This window comes from Macaca mulatta, chromosome 3 (genome assembly GCF_049350105.2).
Source record: "Macaca mulatta isolate MMU2019108-1 chromosome 3, T2T-MMU8v2.0, whole genome shotgun sequence".
Taxonomy (NCBI): Eukaryota; Metazoa; Chordata; class Mammalia; order Primates; family Cercopithecidae; genus Macaca; species Macaca mulatta.
Genome location: NC_133408.1, coordinates 115,710,663 through 115,728,627, shown reverse-complemented (window position 1 = coordinate 115,728,627; position 17,965 = coordinate 115,710,663). Strand labels below are relative to the sequence as shown.

Sequence of the window (17,965 nt, the reverse complement as noted above, 5' to 3'; positions counted from 1 at the left end):
CTACAGGGAGATGGTGGGCAGATGCTGTGTTGCTGAACTGTTGTTGAACTCTTGCTTTTATAAAAGCAACTGTAAGGCTCTCTGGAAAGTCATACATGCAATGATTGTTTCAGATTTTTGACCTAAAAAAAAAAAAGAGAGAATCAGAATAACATATTATATCTTCATTAATAACTGTTTATCAAGTGCAGGGTTGGTTCCCAGTGAAATCTGAAGACTCTGCTTACTTTATTGTCTGCTTGAGGAGATAAGCATGCACTAGAAAAAAGTCAGAAAGTGTGAGAATAAGTCGTGAGGGTCCTCAGAGGCCAGAGTGCATGGTCTGAATGACACCACAATTTGTTGGAAGACTTCTCATGATGAAAATCCTATTTTAGACTTTATGATATTAGCGTATAGTCTAGATTAACCTCCAAAGCTTCTCCCAAATTGGAAAATGTGTTGCTTTTGTTTTAATAAGTCATAATTCAAAGTATGAAAACAAAAGAATGTATTCAGCCATTCTCTTGGAAAGTTGATGGGATATTTACTCTATGCTGATCTGGCTGTCTTGTTAGTAAAAACTAGAGTTGAATAGTGAACATAGTTCTTAAGTTATCTTTTAGAGATGTACTCTACAAAGCCTACTGAGGCAAAGAGTAAATTTTTAGCCATATTTCTTCAAAGTACTTTGCAAAATAAAATGTATATGTTATGAATACTAAGTTCCTTGAGGGCAGGCACTGCCTTTGTATTTGTGTAGCCCTCACAGCTCTAACACATTGCTCACTCGTATTTGAATAATTAAGACAATTAACTGTGAAATATGTAGTTCCAGAAACTAAGTATGCTTGTTTTTCTGTTTTTTAGAGGATGGTATTACTTAAAAAATACCCTTGTTTTAGGTGATATTGTTGATGTAGACATGAACAAAGTCGTATGCTGATTAAAGTAAGTTTTAAGACCGACTAGATTTATATAGAAGGGCAGTTAGTATTTAGAAAAGATAATTCAAATATGCTGCTCCTCTTCTTTTTTCAGGTGATAGTTACAGCCTCTCGAAAACAACGAACAAGTCTCGAGCTTATTTATACTTAGTGCAATACTGTCCCACATATTAGGCAGATGGCATATACTCCAAGTGAAAGTGCTTCACACAGTAAGAAACGTGTAGCTAGTATCTAAAACTCTTCATCTGTGAATTAAAATGCATGTTACCTTACGTCCCTCTCAGGTCAGGTCATCACCCCTTTTAGAATCCAGCAGCCACAAAACTCCAATTCTTTTCTTGCCAGGACAGCATGTAACACTGCTGCCCGCTGGCCTGGCGACCCTGATTGGCTGTTGCCTGCAATTTCAGTGCTGCCTCTTTTGGAACTGTTGGGGCCACCACTGCTCACCACTCTGGACTAAAGGTGAATTTGCTCCATGAACTCCAAGGAACTACACACATGTAGTGCTTTGTTATTGAGTCTTCTAGTACATTTGTCTTATTCTTCCCCCAAACTTAAGGTCAAAAGGCTGTGCACATGGCTAGTGCTTCCAAAGGTCTTACATAATTTAAATTTACAGAAATAGGAGTGATTTTTAAATTTTAATAATTTGATCATTGGAACATTCATACATTTCAGCATACAATGTAAAAGATTACCAAATCAAATCGGAACTTGGAGGCTTAGAATTTTGTCAGCATTCCTTAAAGTTTCTCTGTGGGAAATGTTTGTCCTAAGTTTACTGGACTTACATGGGTTTATATTTTAATATTTTAATGAAAATATAGTTGTACATTTGAATAAAGAATGATTGTTTTGAAAATGATACTACAGAGAAAGGAAAGAACTTTATTTCTGGGGCGTGATCTTTGATTAGATAAATCAATCATTCTCCATTTATCTTCGTAGGGTTGTATCAAATGAACCAAGAAGTACTAGTAATTGAAATGGGGAGCTTTGCGAAAATCCCCCTCACGACCACTTTGGAACAGTATATATAGCATTTTTGAAAGCGTCTAAAGCTTTATAGGAAAATGGTATAAATAAATATACAGCTAGGCTGATGGTGCACACCTATAGTCCCAGCTATTTGGGAAGCTCTGGTGGGAGGATTGCTTGAGTCCAGGAGTTCAAGTTGCTGTGAACTATGATCATGCCTGTGAATAGCCACTGCACTCCAGCCTGGGCAACAGAAAGTGACCCTGTCTCTCAAAACAACAACAAAAAAAGGTTAAGGTTGCTCTATGGGTTTGTAATACCCACACAAAAAAATAACTCATTAAACTATTTTTCTGTTGCCCTGCTATTTTTTTTCAGTTCTAGTCGAAACTCTGTACTTTGTAAGAATGGAAATTTGAGTTGTCTGAGATATCGGTTGGGTCTAAATACTTGCGTGTTTTCCAAGTAGTTTTAGCTTCCTTGTTTATACCACTTTTATTTTACTAGGAATTTTTGTAAGTCCTTGGGAAATTGAACAATGTCTTAAATATTTTGGAATCTCTCTTTCATGTAGCATGGTGCCTGACACATAGGCACTGCTCATCGAGTATTTGTCATTTGACTGAAATAACATTATTATGAGAGTCATTGGGAAAGAGGAGGTCCGTTTACCAACTTACCATTCAAAGATTCTTAAGTTAAAGGGAGCAAATATATTTGCAACCCTCTCTAAATTGGTCCTGAGGCTACACTGCATATAGAGAAGAGATGAACTATCAGAAATACAAGCAAGTAGGAATCTTTCCCTTTCTCCTCTTTGTTGCATTGTAATTAATGCATTTTCTCCATTTGCTTTACTGAAATAATACTTAGTACACTCCTGAAATCCAAAGTATTACAGTGATAAGGAGCACCTGCCCCAAGGTTGCGATGCTGTCTAGAACACTATAGTTGCTCTAGCTATTTAGATCTACCATGTATTGATGGCTTACTCTTTGCCAGGCACTGTTTAAGACCCTATTCATTTGTTGTTATTTAATTTAACTAATTTGTGCTTGGATTTCTAGTATTGAATATGGATACCCATTTTGTTCCTCACCAGTTCATCCAGTGGGGGAAGTTGAAATGTTCTGAACAAAGATAAGAAATTCATATAGTAACAGCTTATCATATGCTGCAATAAAGTGATAACATTTCATGTAATCTCCCTCTTTGTCACACCAAAGTTCATCATGAAGACTTGTAACCTTACAGATAAGGTACCACTGTTATGTAATCAGTCCAAATTAACACCATTTGGCAATCATCTCTGAATGAGGTAATTTTCCTTTTAGCTTGCAGCTGAAGTGAGGGAATATCAAATAGACTCTGTAAACAGGATAATGCAGTTCCAAGACAGATGGATTTAATGGGTAGGACAGGGGAGAGGGATGGATCTTTGCCCCAAAAGGTGTGTATCTCAATTGATAAGCTAATATAAATATTGAACTATAATGGCAGTTTCTATTCTATCCTTTTAGTGTTCCACTTGTCACAATAGTGATAATTAAAAAAAAAAAAAAACTAACAGACTGTATTTTTTCAGTAATTTCAGGTCAAGTTCATCTTATCCTTAGTGTTAAGAATCAGCCAAACACAGATATAAAAGGGCCAGGTCTCTGATTCAGTGATTCATGATTTCTTGCATTCATTTAGTAAATTAGTCTTTAGGTATATAATAATAAACAATAATATTTACTTTATATCAGTTTCCTCTTACATATTGTGCTTAGAGTTAGCCAAGCCCGGATACGAAAATGTCAAATCTGCAAGATTCAGCAATTCACATCTCCTTAGTATGTATTTGATAATAAACATTTGTTTAATATTATGAGGAAATATGCTCACGTATTGGAAAGAGGTTCCTAAAATGGTGACCACTTGGATTGTGCTTCCTAGTACTGTTTTTCCAGAGCCTAGAATTGCAAAGTGTTGGAACTGGGTTATATTGACAGCACTTGTATAAACTAGTGTTATTGTATTAGAGTTGCTATTATGTTTGCAAGGGTATCTAGTGCATCACAATTTTTAGAATTACATTATTTTGAAAAAAGTATATGTAATAATATATTTATTTAAAAGACTTTAAAGTGACTTTGTAAGGAAAGGATGGTTTGTTCATGTAAATACAGTATTCTACTCAGTGGAAACCAATAGGAAATTCTCAGTGTCAGATATCCCATAATGTACTAATAATGAAAAAGGTACTAACTTGCTGCTAAAATATATTAGTATATGTATGTAAACAAAAAAACTTCATAGAAATATGTTGGTAAGTGAAGTCATATACCATGTATCACAGAGAAATTAAATATTAATGCTCTATTGCAATGAATAAACTAAAAAGCAATCCGCTATCGAAAATACATCTCAACAATGTCTGATAGAGTGCATGTAGAGAAGACAAATATGCTGATTAAAAACAGTTTTGAATCAAGGAGCAAATGCTCTACAATTGTGTTGTGATATTCACTGTTATGGAACACTATTGTTACGGGAGGGCACGACTTCTCTCATCTTATGTTCTATAAGGGTAAATGTAGATGGCTCACTGGTAGGCTGAACTTTCTATTCCTTCCTTAATCTTTTTGTTACATTTTCTTGATAGCATACAAGTGTTTCTTATTATTAACACAGGAATTAAATAATCTAGGAAATGGATTTTAAGTGCTGCAAAAGAGCTAAGAACTCCTACCCTGACAAACATTCAGTGCTAACCACAGAAGAGGCAGTCTTCTGTAGGCTTTACAGGATTTAATTCTTACAACACTTACTATGAAATAGAGACATTTTTTATTTCCTGTCTATGTTGTTGTTTTCCTCCAACAGATGACTCTGAGACAAGGACTTGGGGGCAGGTTGTTATTTCAAAGATGATCCTGAAAGCACCAAGTAGGAGTAAAGTGAGACAACATTTTGTTAACAGATGTCTTACTGCAGTGAGCAACTGGGACTGAGTCTCAAAGAGACCCTCAGGCATTAGCCCTCAGAAGGCTGAGTGGTTGCTGGGTCTAGCCAGTAATTCCCATCCCTCATTGCTTGAGCGTTGCTCCTTGGTTCTTAATGCCCCAAAACCTCCAGTCTGCCTTGTATTTGGACACAGTACAGCTCCATGGCTAGATAATGCCACCAGATAGAAAGCAAAAGACTTTGAGCTTTAAGACACTATCTATAGACAGCTCCATGGCCAGAAAATGCCACCATGTAAAGAACAGAAGACTTAGAGCTTTAAGACACTATCTACAAATGACCTTTAAGTTAGATCAAGGTGATATGGGCAGAGCACCAATAGCATCTACTACATCCTTATTTTACAGATGAGGAAACTGAGTCATAGATAGGCTATGTAACTTGCTCAAGTGGAAATAAGAATAAGAAATCTGTGGATCGGCTGGGCGCGGTGGTTCACGCCTGTAATCCCAGCACTTTGGGAGGCTGAGACAGGCGGATCACAGGGTCGGGAGATGGAGACCACCCTGGCTAACACGGTGAAACCCTGTCTCTGCTAAAAATACAAAAATTAGCCAGGCGCGGTGGCGGGCACCTGTAGTCTGGGCTATTTGGGAGGCCGAGGCAGGAGAATGGCGTGAACCCAGGAGGCAGAGCTTGCAGTGAGTGGAGATCGCACCACTGCACTCCAGCCTGGGTGACAGAGCAAGACTCTGTCTCAAAAAAAAAAAAAAAAAAAGGAATCTGTGGATCACACCCAAGCAGTATTTCTTACAGACACCATGATCTTAAACATACAGAGCAAGGGAAATCCCAACTGCTGTGAAGTTATTTTACAACTTCAAAAACTTTGCCAGAAATGTTTGATAATTATGCCTCATTTTATATATTCCATATAATAATTACTAGTTTTAATAGCACAATGTTTGTACTCAGTGGACTGGTGATATGGTTTAGCGCTGTGTCCCCACCCAAATCTCTTCTGTAATTGTAATCCCCACACATCAAGGGAGGGACCTGGTGGGTGGTGATTAGATCATGGTGGCAGCTTCCCCCATGTTGTTCTCTTGATGGTGAGGGAGTTCTCATGAGATCTGATGGTTTTAAAGGTGGTAGTTTTTTCCTGTGTGCTCCCTCTCTCTCTCCTGCTGCCATGTAAGATGTGCCTTGCTTCCCCTTCACCTTCTACCATGATTGTAAGTTTCCTGAGGCATCCCCAGTCATGTGGAATGGTGAATCAATTAAACCTTTTTTCTTCATTAATTACCCAGTATCAGGTATTTCTTTATAGCAGTGCGAAAACTGACTAATTCAACTGGCTTACCCCTTTGTTTTATATCTCTTACCATTAGCATTCACCCCTTCATCCAAACTACAGAGGCATTAGGTTCAGGGTAATTGGGATACACATTTTTTTGGAAAGAATATATGTTTTCTTAATGTACAGCATAGAAGGAATGCAAATATTTTTAAGTGCCTCAGAGTACCTGAAAAGCCATTTTTGAGTTTGCTCAGTTAAAATTTCCTGCTTGGAAATTTTCTGGATTATGTAGATAAAAAAGTTTTCTCAACTCCCTTGCCATTGAAACAAAACTTAGCCAAACTGAATTAAAAGTCATATATAAATCAGGTTTATGTACCTTCTCCTCAAAGGATGAGATAAAATTAAACAAGTTCATATAAATGTGTGTATATGTATATGTATATGGCGATACAGGGCAGTGAAAAAATACTCCTGGAGGTTTAGCTCATGTTCTCACTATAGGGGTGCCCTATTTTCTTCTCCATTTCTCCTCCTATCCAACTTAGTTTTTTATCCAACTTAGATTACCAGAGCGTAATCTTTTCCAAAGTCAGTGAAAATAAGCAAGAAGTTACTGAGACTAATAATGTTACCAGAGACACTGTAGTGAAGCCCCAGCCATGAGAGGGGGAGAATGGTCTTTGTGGATCCAGCAGTTTTGGGAAATGGGACCTGATAGGAGATGACTAGAGCCCTCGTGAATAGTTTGACATTATTATTGCAGAAGTGGGTTATTTCTCCAGAATGGGTTTATCATTATGTAAAAGCGAGCTTGGCCCCTTCTTGCTCTCTTGCTCCCCACGTTCTCTTGCCTTTCTTCCTTACACCATGAGATGGAGGTAGCAAGAAGGCCTCACCGGATTCTGGTACCTTGATATTGGACTTCATAATGTGAGAAATAAATTTATTTTCTTTATAGATTACCTAGTCTGTGGTATTCTGTTACAGCAACTCCAAACAGCTAAAACACTGCACTGAAAGTCAGTTCACCTGAAGCAGGGATCAAAGCTACCCTGTTAACCATTGTAGACTCAGCTGTTTCCCACAAAGCCAGAATATTATAGACACTCAAGAAATAAACCTTACATAACAGATATATCTTGCCTCACCAAAATAAGGTCATAGGTACAAGACTATATGGGAAAATACGATGGAAACACAGAGGAGGATCAGAGAATTTGTTTTATAATCAAGGACTTATGATAGACACCACAATTATGGAGAAACTTCAATGAAAGGAAGAGATTACTATATCGTATTCCTTCTTCTCAGCATTGTCACCTACTCTTTTGCTGATTGCATAAAATACTTTTCTCTAGGTTTTGCCTGGAGAGGGACATACAGATCTATATTCAATGTGTAGTTTAATTCTAAGATATAAGATTTTAACAAAGGTACATTACCAAGACTTTAGATTGTTTTATAAAATCATCAGATCAGTACATGAACAAATAATAAAGTGTAAGTCCATGAGGAGGTGTGTAGAAAGAAGTCCAGTGGTAAAATCATTATGCAAAGGATTAGTCCAGTAATATGCAGGGTTGTATAATACAGAAAGAGTAATGCTTTGACCAGGGAAAGATTTGACTCTGCATATATAAAGGTGAGGAAAGGATCTACCATTTGTTGTACAGGATCTACCGTTTGTTGAATTTTCACCATATGCTAGTCATAGTAGTAATCACATAATAATTGAACCGTATTATTTATTATGCCACTTTAAATGTGGAAACAAGATTACAGAGACTCTTAGTAGCGGCTCCACCCAGCTCAGTCTGCCTGATCCTGCCAAATGAAGGAAGGTGTCAAAAAGACAGTGGTGGAATGCAGAGAAATTAGGAACCCCAAAGGCAAGTTTTGGAAGCGTTCATCCAAGCACTGATCAGACAGAAATGTCCAAAGTGGGTTTGAAGCCTTAGGGAAAAAGGGTTGGTGATGTCCAGAAAAGTCAAATGACTTAAAATCTTAATACCTGAGATTTGGCTCACAGCAGCTCCCAGACCACCAGGCCCTAATAATGTGTCCAAGGGAGACGTGTTCTAGCAAGCTTATGTGAACCTCAGAAATGCTTGGCAGACCTATCCCAATGGTTGAGATGGATAAACCAGGCTAGCAAAGCTGATGCCACTGAGCACTTGAATCACATCACCAAACCAGGCCCAGAAGGCTTTTCAAATATACAATGCATGGGCTCCAATCAGAATAAATAAATCCGAATTTCTAGAGATTGGATTCAGACGTTGGCATTCTTTTTTATATCAGCCCAGATGGTTCTAATATGCAGACAGTGAAAACAACTGCTCTTGTTTAATAAGTTGGCATTCTGGCTTATGGCTTTTAATGACTTGTGATTTTGCTTTCTATGTTGTAGTAACTTGTAAGGTAACTTTCCATATTATAGTAAATTTTGGGGTAACTTTCATATGAGTTTCACCCTTCAACATCTATTCTCTAATACGCTGATATTACAGGAACGCTGAAGCTCAGTCCTGCCTCATGATAAGTTCCCCATTGCCACAGCGTTTCCCTGAGGCCTCTAGGGCTGCACTCTCCATCTGGCATCCTCTAGACATGAGTGACTATTTAAGTTTACATTTGAATTCCCTAAGATTAAATAAAATGTAAAATTCAGTTACTCGGTCACACTAGCCACATTTCAGGTACTCATTAGCTACAAAAGGCTAGTGATAACTGTGTTGGACAGCACAGATATGGAATATTTGGTATTGCAGAAATTTCTACAGGACAGCACTGCACTATAGCTAAACCTCTTGCAGATGCCCAATTCACTTTGTCTTTTTATCCAAATATGCTTTCCTACCTCTAAAATACCTCACATGCTTTCCCTCCTCTAAAATACCTTTATCTATTCTTTAATATATGAAATCACCCTCTATTTCATTTATGAATAAAGGGATAAAGGTATTTTTGAGGCCATCACTGAGAGACAGCAGCAGAGTAAATATTAGAATCTTATATCTAGAGTGGGTGGAGCTGGCTAAATAAGACTGCAGCTTTCCTCAGAATCACCAGTCATTTTATATCTCTGTGGATCTTCCCTGTTATCAAATATTTGTCTTATCTAAGGCATAAAATGCCTTGCAGCAAGTAAATACACCATAACAACAAGGGTTAGCTTCACTCTTACAATTTATTTCTGTGCTCCATATGTTGCACGCTACTGATTGTTTCTCAGTTAAGGAAAGGAAGTAAGATACAGAATTTACTGAGTAATTAAAATATCCATTCTTGGAACCTGTGAGCTGATTCTATTTTTAGTGAAAATAAAACCAGAGCCATCTACCCTAAAATGATTAAAGTAAGAAGAATGAAATGTCTCATTTTCTATATAAAGAACTTTGAAGTAGAGGTTAGAATGCCTGGGGTTTACATATTTGCTTTAATATTTATGAGACACGGATCTAAGGCAAAACTCCTAACTTCCTTCAGTCTCATTTTCTCAATCTATGAAGTTAAAGTAATCATGATACAGGTCCTGCCTGTCTCCCAGAGTTCTGCTGGGAGCACATAAGGCCCTCAATGTTAAATGCCTTTAGGACTTGGCACCAACTTGGCGCATTTTCATCCACAGTGATATGTAGCTTTGAGTTACATATTGTCCTTCTTCCAGGTTATACATCAGTATTGTTTTCTTATGATGCATTACAAATATTTATTCTAAAGTGGCCAAACATCTTGACTTTTTTGTATAAAGAAGGGAAACCACATCTTGAGAACGAGCCAGTGTAAATGTTGGAATTTTTTATCCAAAGTAGGTAGAGTTGACTAAAAGGTAAAAAATAAATGAATAAGTAAAAACAGATGTACATACTGTGAAAAAACTAAGGATTAAGAGAGTAAAAGAGTATAGCAATTGTTTCTTAGCTGCCTGATCCTTTTATCTAAAAATACAAATTTCCACATAGGCCTGCTTAAGTTTTAAAAAGAAAAGTTCACCTTGGATCATAGTAGGGAAAGAAAGAAAGAAAGAAACACCAAGGGTGGTCTTGAGACAGGTCGTGAGAACCTAGAAACTCTAAGGCTGGGTGATTATTAATTTCCTAGCTAGCAAGGGGGAAAGAATGGGCGTGGCTTCCAGGGAACGCCGAGTATGTCAGCCTAATTAGAGGTGGGTACAAGGTAGAGAGTGCTGAGAAATAATGCAGGACAGATGACATTCAGCATCTGAAGGGGACTTGGGATTCAGACAGAAGTTTTGGGTCAGTGGGAGCACCCAATTCAGAATAATCTAGATTACAGATTCCTGGGCCTCACCATAGACCTGTTTATTGACTCAATGGATGGCAGCTGAGAATCTGTAGTTACAAAGTCACACAGGTGTTGCTTCAGTACATTGAAGTTCAGGAACCACTGCAGCAGACGTAAAATATAAATATTTTTTAGTTTTTAGTTTTTAAAAATTTAAAAAGAAATTTTAAATGTTTTCCAGCTTTATAAAGGGATAATTGACAAAATTTGTACATATACATCTATCAAAATGTGATATTTTGATAGATGCCTATATATATATATGATGTGCATACATCTATCAAAATGGTATTTTGATATATGTATAAGTTGTGAAATGATTGCCACAATGAAGATAATTAACATCTGTCACCTCACATTGTGTGTGTGGTGAAAATATTTTAATATCTTCTCTTTTAGCAAATTTCAAATATAAACTACATTATTAATAAGTATAACCATCATACTATATTTTTTCTCCAGAACTTATTTATCTTATACCTGGAAGTTTGAATTCTTTCACTAACATTTCTCCATTTCTTCTATTTTTCAGCCCCTGGTAATCACCATTCTACCACTCTATTTCTATGAATTGGACTATTTTGGATTCCACTTATTAATGAGATCATGCATTGTTTATCTTTCTGGATCTGGCTTATTTCACTTAGCGTAATATACAATAACGTCCATGTTGTTGCAAATGACAGGATTTCCTTGATCTAGAGTCATATTCCTACAACATAGGAGTAATGTGAAGTAAGGGGCCTTGCAGCCAGTGTCCAGGATAACTCTTAGGATGAAAAGATGAGGTGACACTGAAGGAAGTGGAACTGGCAGAGCTGTTACCCACAACAAGAGGGATGAGGGCCTTCACTAGGGTCTGAATCAAGGAATAGACGGGAATCGGTGACTAACCATTATTAAAAATAATAAGTGGGTAGGAGTGGGTAGGAGATCCAAAGTGCAGGAGAGGAAGTATTTAAAATTGATCACATAATTGTAAGTCCATATAAAGAGGAGAGAATAGAGATACATTACACAATGGAGAATTGAGAGTGGCTAATTTTGTAGAAAATAAGTTTAGCTTGGAGTATTTAGATGATGGCAATACTTTTAAACAGAAACTTACAGAAAATAATTGAAAGAAAGAGGAGCTCCAAACTTGCAAAATAAATCTTGGCCAGAACAATTGATGAAATTTTTATGTAACACCCTCAAATGAGGGTTCTCTGTGTTTGTACCCCATTAAATTGTCAAAATATATGTTATTTCACATGCAAAGGATTACATGAGCTAAATGCCAATCGCGTGGGCAACCCAAAATGAAAATGTTTTACATTCAGGCATGATACTCCAAGCTGTATTCACAGTTTATGTCAAAGATCAAAATGTATGGCCTAGTTGATAAAGTGAACATATTTAGTTATTTTGCTCTTTCTACACCAGATGTAAAGTCCTTAAGTGTTGGACAATGTGGTTAGAAACTCATCTATATACCTCAGTGACCTCAAATATTTGATAAATGCTTAGTTGAACTCAATTTTAAAGTGATCCTTAGAGATGATTCCTGACAAATATACGGCATCTTTCTACCCCGGAGTTAAGCCTGTTTTTGTTAAATCCCTTGGGTTCAATTCCCAACTATGCTGCAGTCCTTTGAGAAGCTAATTAAGATGCCTGGCTAATATGGGAATTGTGGTCTGAAAATTAAAAGTTAGAGTGTGCCTCAAATCCCAGACTGGGTCCTCCCGCTGGGAGGTTTCCTAGTATTAGATATGCCCTTAACGCAAACTGTTTATTCCAAACTACGGTCTTAGTTGGAGTAGAATTAGAAAAGTATATGTGAGGAGATCTTTGATGGCTCTTACAACCTCCTATACATACTTATAGCAAAAGTGTTTTTTAAAAAAGGCTTTTGGTCACAAGTGGTTTTTGTTTTTTTTGTTTTTTGTTTTTTTTTTTTTTTTTGCTTGGTTCTATTTTTGGCAAAAAAAGAAAAACTATTACAATCATTTAGCATGTACAGTATCTAAAACATCTTATTGGTCATAGTACAAATAAAAAGATAGGTATGTTCTCAGAGAACGTAAGTTCTCTGATGCATCTCTAAATTTGAGAATGTACTTATACTCATGCAAGGATAAAAGTATATTTTTATTGTTTTCTGGTATTTTGCAGTACACATTTTTATACAATATATTGTAAGGAATAGTGAATATAAAACACATTATGTAAGGAACTCATTGTGTATTAAGTATTTGTTGTATCTAAATGAACACTTTTGCATTTTCTAAACTTGAATTTATATCTATATTATAAAAATTAAATTATTTAGAATAAGTTTATATTTGACTCCTGTCCTTGACATTCTATGCTGTTTGTGTTAATTAATTTAATAAATTAATTACTCATAGACATATTTTTTATTTTAATATAAAGAAATTCAAAGCAGATTCAAATGTATTTTCTACCAAACACTTTTTTAGACTTTTGGATTGCATCACATATGCACAGAATAGATAAATACATTTATTCATTAATTTGACAAATACTTACTGAGCATATACTATATCCCAAGAACTGTTCCAAGTGCCAACGATACAGCAGAAAACAAAGCGTGATTTGGGTGATCAAGAGCTTGCACTTCATCCTATATGTCAATAATTATAATAGTATTTTACCTCCAGATAGTAATTTTGATTCAAATCTTTATTATAATAAACTCATAAACCTTAGAGATTATTTCTAGAAGCAGAGGTCATAGAATAAATTCTGCTGCAGAGCTGAACACAGAGCTCAAGTTTTAATTAATTCCTTCTAGCTTTCAGTAATATGGACACCTAGGCTTTCAAATTAGGAATTTTCCTTTCTTGGAAATTCATATCACAAGCAAACTCAGTTTACTTAATGTAATTGATTGATTTGACCCATGTGAAAAGGACTACTGTGTATGAATTGATGAGAAGTGTTTGACCCTGGTCATTTTAATTGCAAATATTTTATAATCCATGTCTTTATAAATGTATGTTTCTAACTCTGCATCCTTTAATGAGAGGTCTTTATCTTTGCATCCACTGTTCACTTTTTTCCAGGTCTTAGGAGGAAAGCCGGAGCTTCCAGATGGAGGTGATGATGATGACATTATAGCAGACATAAGTAACAGGAAAATGGCTAAACTATACATGGTGAGTTCAGTGTAACCAAATTTATTGTTTCTACAGGACTGGATGTAGCTAGAGAGGCCTGTATTGGGAGGGATTCCCTTTGTTGCAATTGAGAAATCTCCTCATCGCTCTCCAAGAGCAATGTGTAGATAGAATCAGTTCTTTGCTCTTGTATATTTTTTTAAATTAAGTTTTAATACTTTTTGTTATTTTTATGTAAAACAACAAATATGTGAACTTATTGCTGTGACTCACATAAAATTATATACTGTTGCTGTACTAGTTTGCAACAATCGTTTGATATGTAGTACTCAATACAATATTTCCTTTATGGAGTAAAAATATTTTATCAGTTTTTTCTTATAAATTCTTGATAAGAATGTAAAGCCTTCACCCTATTTAAAACATTGTCTTTAGCCATAATGAAGGAGTTCTTTGTTACAGGAGGGCTGAGCTACCAAATGAAACAGCTGGAGGGAACCAGGGTAAAAACACTTCTGTTCTGGGCATTAACATACCTACTTCCACATCAGCTGTATGGCACATGATTAGCAGCATGACTTCGCACAGGATATAACCACTCTGGGTCTTAACATTCTTATCCACACACAGAAAAGAAAGTAGGTTCCTTCCAACTCTGTAGTTTTTTTTATTTTTTTGTTTGTTTGTTTTTTCTGTTGAGGGTAACAAAAACTGCAAGGCACTCCAGTTAAGGGGATTGCTACAGTGGTATTCTTCAAGTGTTCCCTCCCCTTGCAACTTTCTTTGGAGCAAATCGTAAATCTCCAGCAGAATTTAGTAGTTTTCTCATCTGTATCAGAAAGAAACTATATTTGCTGCTCTTTAAGGGTTTTTTGGCTCCGAAACTCTGTGATTTTATGTGAAGACCAAATTAATAACTTGTTCAGCGTAACTTCCTTTTCATAATAAGTGGATTTTTTTCTTCCTAAATGCAAAAGGAAATATGGTTACCATTTCTGCTAAATATTGGTAATTTTAATATGAGCCATACAGAAAATGTTACCTAAATATTTTGTGACTGCTTTTAAAAATTACTATTTCTAAAACTCATTTTCAACAGCCTGACAGATATCTTTTATTTCACATCATCAACCAAAACGGTTCTCCCTCTTGGACAGCATTATGAACTAAAGAAGTGTTTTTAAAGGGGAAAATATTCATCCTGAGTCATAGCTTCCTCTAGTGGAGCTATGCTGTATTACATGGATATAAAGTATAAAGTTCCTTTGAAAATAATTCCGGTTTCTTAACAAGGCTGGCAAGCAAAATCACCTGGGGCATTTTCTAAAACTACGGAATTCAAACTCCACCCTGGTCCTGTAAAACTCCACCACTGATCCAGGGAGGGCTCTGGAATATGCATAATTGGTGACTAAACTGTAGCATACAAGCTGGCCATTGAAAACCAGTAAATCCTAACTTGCACATGAATATCACTTTCGATTTTATAAGACCACTTAAAAAATTGTTTTAATAGTCTGTAGTCATTTCCAAATGTCACAGAAGAAATTTACTTTGATAATTTATACAAAGTGTATTTACCTTGCAGGACCTATGTTGAAAAAAATCTTTATGCATAAACTGTATCAATAGCTTAATTAGCAAAGTGGCTGGTATATAGTAGATAGTAAATGTTGACTAAATTAATGTTTAAACTTCATCTTCTTGTGTGTATGTAATGATTTTAAGATTATTACCTATTTGAAAAGATTGCTCTAAAACGTACAAGAAATAATCATGTAAAGTTAATTACATGGTTCTTAGTACATAAGAGCATCTGTCTAGCCATTATTATTATCACTATTCTTTTCTGATGTTTTAGGCACAGTGTCAAAACTTAACTTTTTATTTGTTAAGTTTACCCCAAAGGACTTTTTTTAAAAAATTGGAGTGTAATGAAGTCTTGTGGATTCTTTTCATTTTCTTTGAAACAGTTTTATTGAGACATAATTTATACACTATAAAATTCATGCATTTAAAGTGTACAGTTCAATGCTTTTTATTTTATTACATTTACCGAGTTGTACAACCGTTACCATAATCTAATTATAGAACATCCTCATCATCCCCAAATGAAAACATGGAGGTCGTGGTTTTTATATTAGGTTTCAGATGCAAGTGGCTCCATGAGGGTGACTGTGGTGGCAGAAGAAAACCCCTTCTCGATGGCAATGCTGCTTTCTGAAGAATGCTTTATTTTGGACCACGGGGCTGCAAAACAAATTTTCGTATGGAAAGGTGAAAAATTCCATTGGCGATGCTGTATTTCCGATGTATATATATTTCCTCTAAAAGGCTACATAAAATATATTTTTTTGATTTTTTTTAAAAATCCCACCTTTTAATTAAGACTTGATCTATACATGTCTCACATAAAATACAGCCATTTTCCTCCTACCAACATCATGTACCAGGGATATGAAGTTTAAAAAAAAAAAGCATTTGGGCAATATAAAAAGAATTGTTTTACAAATAACGTTTTTCGCGTATTGTTAAATATACTTCATATACCAGGAAATTTTTGCTATTCTTTTTTTTTTTTTTTTTTTCTTAAGACAGAGTCTTGCTCTGTCACCCAGGCTGGAGTGCAGTAGCGCAATATCGGCTCACTGCAAGCTCGGCTTCCCAGGCTCACGCCATTCTCCTGCCCCAGTCTCCCGAGTGGCTGGGACTACAGGCGCCCGCCACCATGCCTGGCTAATTTTTTTGTAGAGACGGGATTTCACCGTGTTAGCCAGGCTGGTCTCAAACTCCTGACCTCGTGATCCACCCGCCTCAGCCTCCCAAAGTGCCGGGATTACAGGCATGAACCACCACACCCGGCCAATTTTGTTATTCTTTCACTGTTGCATTTAACTTCAATTATAATTATGTTGATTATGGTACACAAGTATTTCTTAATCATAGAATGTCTTCCTTCTCTGAAGTTCTTTCTCTTTAATTTACCTTGTATTTTAGGTAAAGATGCTAATCCCCAGGAGAGGAAGGCTGCAATGAAGACAGCTGAAGAATTTCTACAGCAAATGAATTATTCCAAGAATACCCAAGTATGTGTGAAAATGAACTGGCTAGAAAAAAATAGAAAACATGGGAACTCATGACATCTCCATGAAACTCATGAAAAAGTTTGGGTCAAAGTAACGTCTGCATGTGAAGTGATTCTCCACCTGCCTGCCTGCTACAATCTGGTGTCACATGTCCCTCTTTATCTGTGTGGGGGTTAGAATTTTTTAGAAACTGCTCATCAGACTTTCTATAGAGCGCCCATTCACTTCCTCCACTGCCTTTAATTCAAGATAGTAAACCACAGTAGATTTAGCTAAGAGCACTTATGAGTTATTATTCCTTAGAGCAAGTTGTGCAGACTTGGCCTGAAACCCAGATGATACTTGTCTTAATCAAAATCAATTTAGACACTGTCTAATTACTCCTTTCCTTTCCAAATCTCTCAGCCTCATCTATTCTCCTCGTTTTTATGTCCTTACAAAAGGAACACAATGAGATAATTTCTTCCAGCTCACAGATCTCTTGTGAACCTTATGGAGAAAGACAAACTTATTTTACTGCAGGGATAACATATTAAAGAACTTGATTCGTCTCTCAAATATTAAAATTCAGTGGTAATTACTTTAGTCATGAGAAAAAGCAGTTTTGGATTATATGAGCTTGATAGCCAAACCAGGATAATTTTTCATTTCCTTAGTTCTGTTTCCACTGCCAGATTCATATTTTCCCTCAATTGCTTATTTTCCTGTTTATTATTTTTATTATTTTAAATTTCAGATTCAAGTTCTTCCAGAAGGAGGTGAAACACCAATCTTCAAACAGTTTTTTAAGGACTGGAGAGATAAAGATCAGAGTGATGGCCTCGGGAAAGTATATGTCACAGAGAAAGTGGCTCAAATAAAACAAATTCCTTTTGATGCCTCAAAATTACATAGTTCTCCACAGATGGCAGCCCAGCACAATATGGTGGATGATGGTTCTGGCAAAGTGGAGGTATTTACCTGTTTTTGTTTTCGTCAAGCCCATGAATGCTAGTGTATGTTGGGAGAGGGCAGGGGAGATCCCTTGAGGTCAAGAGTTCGAGATCAGCCTGGCCAACATGGTGAAACCCCACCTCTACTAAAAATACAAAAATTAGCCAGCTGTGGTGGAGCTCACCCGTAGTCCCAGCTACTTGGAAGACTGAGGCATGAGAATCGTTTGAGCCTGGGAGGTGGAGGCTGCAGTGAGCCAAGACCACACCATTGCACTCCAGCCTGGGTGACAGAGGGAGAAATGTGTATACACACACACACACACACACATATATAAATGTGTATACATAC

At 36.4% G+C, this 17,965-nt stretch overlaps 1 protein-coding gene and 1 long non-coding RNA gene across 4 annotated transcripts in view; one reads left to right on the top strand and one right to left on the bottom strand.

Moving 5' to 3' along the window:
• SCIN (scinderin) overlaps positions 1-17,965 on the top strand; it is an 85,192-nt gene that overhangs the window by 40,331 nt on the left and 26,896 nt on the right. The window contains exons 5-8 of the mRNA XM_001082780.5: positions 13,542-13,634; positions 15,740-15,872; positions 16,593-16,681; positions 17,418-17,633. Of these exons, the coding sequence (XP_001082780.1) occupies positions 13,542-13,634; positions 15,740-15,872; positions 16,593-16,681; positions 17,418-17,633 (531 nt within the window). The remainder of the gene's footprint in view (positions 1-13,541; positions 13,635-15,739; positions 15,873-16,592; positions 16,682-17,417; positions 17,634-17,965) is intronic.
• LOC106997524 (uncharacterized) overlaps positions 16,581-17,965 on the bottom strand; it is a 77,631-nt gene continuing 76,246 nt past the window's right edge. For all 3 annotated transcript variants that reach the window (XR_013415917.1, XR_013415918.1, XR_013415919.1), the window contains exon 6: positions 16,581-16,702. This is a non-coding gene — a long non-coding RNA (uncharacterized LOC106997524). The remainder of the gene's footprint in view (positions 16,703-17,965) is intronic.